The following is an 8,654-nucleotide window of genomic DNA, read 5'->3' as shown; positions in this document are numbered from 1 at the left end:
CTGCGTGCATGTGTGCATGCAAGTTCACACATGTTTACGTGTGTGTTTATGCATGCACGTGCCTGTGCAAGTGTGCATATGTATCTCCGTGCACGCATGTATCTGCGTGCATATCTGTGTGTTTGTGTGTGCACGCGCGCGTCGGGTCTTGCGATCTGTGATGAGGGCATTTGCAAGGAGAGCAGGGCTGCCAGGGGCCAGCTCCTACTCCTCTTCAGTTCCTTGTCACTCACAGGGACCAAGGACTCTGCGGCGCGCGCAGCTAAACTCTTCCGGCAGAGTGTTGGCTCCGCATCGTGGAGGTGCAGGTAAAGGCCAAGCCCCTAAATGGCTCTTGGGCAGTCACATTCCCGCGCCTTCCTTGGACAACCGCCCAGGGGCGACCTCGGGCGGCGGGAGGGGCGAGGCCAGCGGCGAGCCGGCTCTGGATCGCTGGCCTGTCCCTTTAACCTCGCCGCCGGGCGGGAGCACGTGAGCGCTGCTCCGGGTGGCACCCGGACGCCGCCGCCGCCGGGGCAGTTGTATTTAGAACGCTGCCTCTGGCCCACGGCCAGGCGCCTCGGCTCGGCGGTCCGCCTGGCCTCCCTCCTCCTCATGCTTTTCCTCCTGCGCAGCCCCCTCCCCTTTATCCGCCCACTATTAGAGGTGGGCACTACCCCCACCCCTATCCCACCGCCCCCTCCCCAAGCGCGCGCGCGCACACACACACACACACACACTCACACTCATCCCACTTGAATCCTGGGGCAGGAACTCAGAAAACTTCCAGCCTGGGCAGAGCGCACTTGGTGCAGACGCAGGAGCGAGCAGCCGGTCCCCCTTCAACTCTCCGGTGCCGCTGCCGCCGGCTCTCGCCTCCCGAGGAGGCGCGGTGCCACCCGCTTCTCACCCCTCCTCTGCGCTCAGTGCCCGACCCGGTCCCGGCACAATCTCCCCATCCTCCTTGGCTTTCCGACGGCCCAAGGCGCTATTTGTTTTCTCTCTCTTTTTCTTGCTCTGCGAGCGCGGAGCGGGGGGGAAGAGGAGGAGGAATTCTTTCCCCGCCTAACATTTCAAGGGACACAATTCACTCCAAGTCTCTTCCCTTTCCAAGCTGTTGCCGAAGTGCTCCCGGTGATCGCGACTCCTGCTCCCAAACCGAAAGGGGAGCCTCCCAACTTCAAACCCTCTTTTCCTTCTCCCTCGCTTTCCTCCTCCTCTCGCTACCTCCACCTTCACCTCTACCGCCACCTCCACCTCCGGCACCCACCCACCGCTGCCGCCGCCACCGGCAGCGCCTCCTTCTCTCCTCCTCCTCCTCCCCTCTTCTCTCTTTTGGCAGCCGCTGGACGTCCGGTGTTGATGGTGGCAGCGGCGGCAGCTTAAACAGCAGCCCTCGCAGCACGCCGGCGTTCGCTCCCTCTGCCGCCTTCTCCAGCCCGATCGGCTACTCTCCCGAAAGGTGCGGGGCCGATTGGGGGCAGCTGAGGCGAAGCGGCTGCAGCGGCGGTAGCGGCGGAGGCGGCGGGAGGCAGGATGAGCGCACGCGGGGAAGGCGCCGGGCAGCCGTCCACTTCAGCCCAGGGACAACCTGCCGCCCCCGCGCCCCAGAAGAGAGGACGCGGCCGACCCAGGAAGCAGCAGCAAGTCAGTACCCCGGCGGGGTGGGAGCCCCAGCCCACCTTCGCTCCCTCTGCGCGGGCCCCGCGACGCGCGGCCACTCGAACGCGCGAGTCCAGTCGCCACGGCCGCCACGCGCTGCCCGCCGGCCGGGGGAGGGCTGCGGTCTCCCGTGCGCGGCTGAGCCGGGGACGCCCGCGCCCCTCCGGGCGGGGAGGCGGGGAGCCGGGCCGGGCGGCGGGAGGTGGGGTCGGGGGCAGCGCGTCCTCGGACTTTCGCTATTGTGCACCGCCCGGAGTGTCGCGGGGGCTCCTGGCGACTGGAAGCGGCCGGGGTCCGACCTTCCAGGGCTCGCGGACGCTTTCCTCACCGCTTTACAGTTGCCCCAGGGGAAGGAAGTGCGGGGGGCTAGGATGCTTTGGAGGGGCTGGAGTCCCGGGGGCCGTTCGTGGGCTCTTTCTCCCGCCATCCCGGGCTGCTAGCGGGCCCGGGTCTGCAACGCCGCAGCCGCCCCTTTGGCGCCTTCCCCAAGTGCTTGGTGGCCGGCGACTCGCGCCCTCCCGACAAAGAACGCGTGGGCCGCCCGGTCCTCTCTCTGCTCTTTAAATGCGGCGGCGCCGCCGAGGTGTCCCGGGGAAGGGGCTACCGGAGAGTCTGGGTCCGCAAGGGACGGGATTAGCTCGTTTGGCCAAGGGCGCGAAGGAAAGTAATGTCCGAGAGGGTGCACCGTAGCTAGGGTCACTTCCTCGCCCGGCGCCCGGTCTCCCTTTTGCCCCTAGATCCCGCGCCTCAGAGCTTCAGACATTAAATGTGTTACTACAGGGCGATTGGCTGGGGGGGTTGGGAGGGGAAGATCGAGGGGCGCCCGGGACCCCGCGGAGTGGAGGGTTTTGTCTGCGGATGCAACCAATTAAGCGTGCAGCCGGCGCTTGCAAGGCTGCGCGCAGCGCCCAGGGCGGGGGGGTTTTGTTCGCTGCAATTTCCCAGCCTTGGCGGGCAGGGCTGGAGCGGGACATGTCCATTGAGAACATTTAAACTTCGCTTCCGCGGGCTTTTAAAACTTCTTCATTCCGTAGCCTTAAAGAGCTTCCTTCATGGCAAGTAGGCTGGTTAGAAAATTATCCTAGAGTCCCAAAGCCGCCCGAGAGAGAGCACGGTGGCGGTATCGAACAATGTTTGCTTGCCAGCGCGTTTTAGGAAAACGGAGAGGGTTGTACCTTTTTGAAATCATCAAAGGAAACAAGCCCCCGAGAGGCCCCCGAGTTTTCCCGCTCTGCCCAGGCGACACTTTATACCGCGTTCGGACCGTGTTTTACACCTCCCAGCTAGTCCCTGCCTGCCCCCCCCCCTTACCCCCCACCCTCGTTTCCCACCCGCCACCCAGCTCTCTCTAGCTCTTGTAATTGCCTCCCGCCTCCAAAAAATAATGGAAAATAAATTGCAGTGGGGTCTGGAGGTGATTGGAGGTTTTACCTTTGAGTTGAGGCTGAGTTCACAAAGAAAGGAAAATGGGTCTCCGATGTGTTTGCTCCGGATGTGCCCACTGGCGCTAGTGGTCCCACGGAAGCTGTGAGTAACCTTCCCCAGGTTCTTTCAGTAGGATGCGAATTTTCATTGGAGACTTTCATGAGTTTTAAGTTAATTAGTCTCATTTAATCACCGAATCTGAATGAAATGTAATTTGATGATTCACTGGATAAATATTTAGGAACTGGAATATTAATCATCACATTCTCTTAACCACTTGAGTATTTACCACTTGGCATAGAAGCCATTTAAAGTTTTGCTAAACCTATTGATAGTTTCAATTTCTCCTTCCCAGACACTTCCATTCCTCCTTATCCCCCCCCCCCCCTTTATTTTTCTCCAGTTCACCCCCATAGCAGTTTTCTCAAAAGAAAGTTTTTGGGAGTTTGTTCCTTTTTATCAAAAGATACTTAAATTTAGACTAGAGACCATGCCTGAATCTCCAAAAGGAAGTGGAGAATTGAAGCAATTATCTAGATAATTCAAGCAAAACCTCCCACAACAGATTTAACATAATTATTTGGGAATTTTAAGGGGGAATGGAGTTGTTTTGAGTTGAAGAACTTGGATAATTGCTCCAATATTTCACTCAATGTGTTGACTACAATGCAGATATATAGAGATGATTAAAAACCATCTTTCAGTAGGGAAGATTGCTGAAATATTTATGATGTTAGCTTCGTATTTCTGTTTGAAATGCTAGTGCAATGGCTAGTACTGTTTGTGTAAAATGCTTATGGCTGAGTTGCCAAATGCATAACCATGCAACTTTTTCACCTTAATGTATGGCTTTCTTTCTGGAACATGCAAACTTGTCATCCTTTGTTACCTTGGTAGGGTTGGAATAGAATCTAGTTTTCATATGTAAAATAACCATTTCCTCTTTGAGCCCTTGGATTAAAAAGATCGTTCTTGCCCCTTTCTGAAAACTCTGAGCCATCATTCCTGTTTATGCTTGAGCTGAATGTGTCCCAACAGCTCAGTGGAGCAGCACATGCAGAAAATGTAACTATAGAGTCAGGGTCAGTTTCTTGCACACATCCTTGCCACAACAACGTGTTTGTTTTTTCTCTCCACAAATAGGAGCCAACTGGTGAGCCCTCTCCTAAGAGACCCAGGGGAAGACCCAAAGGCAGCAAAAACAAGAGTCCCTCCAAAGCAGCTCAGAAGGTGAGATTTCTCAAGTCAAGGCTTCCCAACTTCCTCAACTCCCACAGGAACCTCCCTGTGATTTTCCCACCCTAGACCCACACTTAAGGGTTTGTCTTAACTGGTTAACCCAAGACTCATTTCCAATTCTTGATATGAATAAGATTTCTAAGCAAATGCTTAGCATAAAAAGTTCATGAAGAGGCTTCAGTGTTGTTTGTAAACAATCACCAAATAATAGGAAACTTAAATTGGGGTTGGGAGGGTGAGGAGGGGGAGTGGTGAGTGACAAGTTTAAGATTTGGGCCAGTTGTGAAATAGTTAAATACAAATCAAAGCTATAGATTTTTAAATTTTCTTTAAAAATAATAAAGGTTAATTTACTTTGTGCTTATTTATAAGACTACTGAAAAACCAAATTCCCCTATTAAAGTTAAGCACTTTATCAAATAAATGATAATTAGAAATAAATCCAATTATGAAATACTGGAAAAAATTATGACTTTTACAGCTTTAAATTTGATGATAAAGTATACTGTTTGCTTATAATTAGCTTGCAATATATTATAATCTTTCAAGAAGCCTTTCCATCAGGTAATATAGAAATGCACTAAATGGAACAATGAGAAGTTTTCTAAACAAATATTTGACTCACTGTATTATTTTGGGCAGGATCGAATCCAGTCAAGTATAATTTCCCGTGTTATTCTTTATAAACTTTAAATTGTAGTGTAAAATAACTTATGTTGCTTTTATTTGAGCTAGAAAAGAGGAAAATATCTCAGGGTCAATGCATATATAGAGGGTAACTATACAATTTACATGTTTTAGCCTTATAAGTAAGTCTGAAAAAAAATTCTGTATTTTATCTATAGGTTTGTATACTAGTTAAAAACAAAGGTTCAAAATTCAGGAGTACATTTGAGTATACCATGTACAGTATTTATTAGCAAGGACTATGTGCTCATCTTTTGGGGATTAATGTTTTATGTGGTTTTCTCTGATTATGGGCACTTACCATATTATATGTGATGGTTTTCATGTAAACTGTCATAGCAACCAGTGATACATATAAAGTTATTTAGGGTATAGCTATGATTTTTTGTCTGTTTTATTTTAATAGTCTTAAACAGAGTTGAAGGAGCAGGTTTCTAATATATTTAAATCTAACAGCTTCTCAGAATGAAGATTGGTGACTCACATTTAATTAACACACTTTAAAGTAGCTCTAAATTACCTTCTCATTTAAAAGTGACAATACATAATCCTGTATTCCTGACCTAAATACTTTCAGTTACATTTGATTTGATTTATTAAGTTAACTAAAAAAGGCTCATTTAACAGTTTTTTAAAAATGTAGCATAGTGTGGGATTTACCTAACTTAATTTCACTTTAATGAGATGGCAAAGGGATATCTTGGTAGATAGCTAACATACATTTAGACTATGATGTACTTGCTCTAAAAGATGGATCATTATAACATCTCCCAGAAAGAAATCTGTAAATCTCATCATAAATTATTTAAAATTTAATACAAAAGAAGGAAAAGGAATGATCTTTCAGATTTCATTGTATTCCATGTTTTCCAATGTAGAGAGATGCTTCTATCACCTTTCATTTTGAACAGTTTACCACTGACTAACAAAATCTTCATTGACAAGGAGAGCTAAGATTTGTGCCTAATTTACCACCTAAAACCAAATAACAAAAAAGTTGATCTCTTCCCAAGTAAGGTATGATTTCTTTTTAGTTACTTTTATAATAGGCATTTACAATGACCCTAATTAGGCCACTCATCTCTCTGTTAGTTCTGTATGCATACATATTACAACTTCTAAAACAAAAGTAAACTTTCTTTTTCCCAAAGAAATGCTACCCTGAAATCTTTTATTCTTCCAGACAAAATTATTTCACACAACTGTTAAAGTCCCCCTTGTAATAAAAGTGAATAAATATATTTGCCAATAACACAACTGTTATATTTCTTCAGTTTATAAATTACGCTTCATTTGGAGAAGATAATACTTTGCAAAACAATGAATGACATTGATGAATTGTTCATGGCATGTGTAAACTTAAGGTATTTTCACTTTCAAATCAGTATTTATCAAGTTTGCTGCTACCCTATATAAACATAATTATCAAACATATATTGTATTCTAACAAAACATATGTTTATAAGTATTTTGAAAAGGACTCTTTTTAAAGAAATAGTTATATTGTTAATAACATGTAAGATAAACATATCCTGCTAGACTGACCAGAGTGGGTATGAGCAATCTTCTATGATTAATAAATTGGGTATTCTCCTGAACACTGTGACTCATCAAAATGAAAACAGTATTATAAAAACTGGTAAGTATATAAGAGAATAGATTCTAAAACTAGAGGAGCTACAGTGAACATTAGAATCCGATGATGTGTGTTTAAACTTTCTTGCTGCTTGGAGTTTCTTTACTTAAAAAGTTTATATTTGGGCTCAGTAATTGGCCTTGGGGCATTTGAAAACAAAACTGCCCATTGGAAAATTAGCAGTGTGAAACTTGACAATGCATGCAGAGCGTGGCAAGACCAAGTGCTTGACTACTAAATTAGCTATCACTTTAATTTCAGGCCATAGTCAATATAAAATTGATCTGTGTAATATAAAACAAACATTTCTAAAAACACCATTTGTTATGCTTGGAATTTTTGGGAGAGAAGATAATTCTTCTTACATTTGCTTTTATTCCATTATGACAAATTCCCATAGATGACCATTATGTAGGAATTCTAGTCCTTAGAATTCCAGTCTGAGTGCTCAAAATTTGTCCCTGAACCAGTTTCATATTGTTATCTTAATAAAAGAAACTGGGAGCTAATGTTTTCCTGAATACTTTATTCATGTGTGTGTATGTCTGTGTGTGTGTGTGTGTTGTGTGTGTGTTTTATTTATGTTTTAGTTTGAGATATACCTGTAACCAGTTGCCTCTTCATTTCCTTTTTATTTTGTTTTGTTTTCCTCTCATGTTTGTGCTGGATGGAAATACTTTGTATTTTCACATTATCCATGTTTGGGGAAAAGCAAGATATCCTCTCCTAATGTTTGGTTTAAGGTTTTTGTTGTGGCTCTTTAATCATGAGAGAATACTAGAGGGGTTGTCATTAATTCTCTAGTGTTTAAGGTCACAAGTCAAATTCATCTCCAAGTCTCAAGCCAATTCTCATTTATGTACTTGTAGGGGGGAAAATTTTAGATTAAATTAATTTTTTTTTATTGATTAAGGTACTACATATGTGTCCTCCCCTCTTTCCCCCCCCCACCCCCACTCATGCCCTCACCCCGCCCTGGTGTCTGTGTCCATTGGTTAGGCTTATATGCCTGCATACAAGTCCTTTGGTTGATATCTCCCCCATACCCCCACCCTCTCCTACCTTCCCTCTGAGGTTTGACAGTCTGATCGCTGCTTCTCTGCTCTGGATCTGTTTTTGTTCATCAGTTTATGTTGTTCATTATATTCTGCAAATAAGTGAGATCATGTGATACTTATCTTTCTCTGACTGACTTATTTCGCTTAGCATAATGCTCTTCAGGTCCATCCAGGCTGTTGCAAATGATAGGAGTTCCTTTTTACAGCAGTGTAGTATTTCATTGTGTAGATGTACCACAGTTTTTTAATCCACTCATCTGCTGATGGGCACTTAGGCTGTTTCCAAATCTTAGCTATGGTAAATTGTGCTGCTATGAACATATGGGTGTATATATCCTTTCTAATTGGTGTTTCTGTTTTCTTGGGATATAGCCCTAAAAGTGGGATTACTGGGTCAAATGGGAATTCCATTTTTAGTTTTTTGAGGAAACTCCATACTGTTCTTCACAGTGGCTGCACCAGTCTGCATTCCCACCAGCAGTGCATGAGGGTTACTTTTTCTCCGCATCCAGATTGAATTAAATTTTAATAGAAGGAAATTGGATACAAAAAAGATCTCATTTGTGAGGTAGCCCCCTTCATAATGTCATAGATTTTCTTGAGTTGCATTTTGACCAGACCTCGAGAGCAAAGTATGGAATAAAAATATCTGGGCAAAGGATGTATGATTCAAATAATGTGTTCAGATTAAGATTTAATATATTTTCTATTTACCTGATGTTAATTGGGTACTATAAAGATAGATTTGTGCTCTTTCTAATCACATTCCCAGAAGTGTGCTTTAGTTTTGATAAATGCTTACTAATGCCAATCATAGATATTTATATTAGGGTGAGAGACTGTGGGTTTTACTTGTCATTTTAGATAAATGTCAGAGCATAGTGCTGAGTGAGGACAAGATTTTTTTCCCCAATACAGTAGGCTCAATTAGAGAGAGTAACCAAAGGCATCATTATAGGTAAGTTGGA

The 8,654-nt window shown here is 45.2% G+C and overlaps 1 protein-coding gene across 2 annotated transcripts in view; it reads left to right on the top strand.

Moving 5' to 3' along the window:
* Positions 1 to 1,515: 1,515 nt before the first annotated feature.
* Positions 1,516 to 8,654, top strand: part of HMGA2 (high mobility group AT-hook 2) — a gene marked incomplete at both ends in the record, with an annotated part of 137,953 nt that continues 130,814 nt past the window's right edge. For both annotated transcript variants that reach the window (XM_081082300.1, XM_081082299.1), the window contains 2 exons: positions 1,516 to 1,626; positions 4,210 to 4,296. In XM_081082300.1, the coding sequence (XP_080938426.1) occupies positions 1,516 to 1,626; positions 4,210 to 4,296 (198 nt within the window). The remainder of the gene's footprint in view (positions 1,627 to 4,209; positions 4,297 to 8,654) is intronic.

Source organism: Myotis nattereri (genome assembly GCF_964212035.1).
Source record: "Myotis nattereri genome assembly, chromosome: 2".
NCBI classification, from domain to species: domain Eukaryota; kingdom Metazoa; phylum Chordata; class Mammalia; order Chiroptera; family Vespertilionidae; genus Myotis; species Myotis nattereri.
Note: the sequence above shows the minus strand (reverse complement) of the source record. Positions and strands in the feature narration are given on the sequence as shown.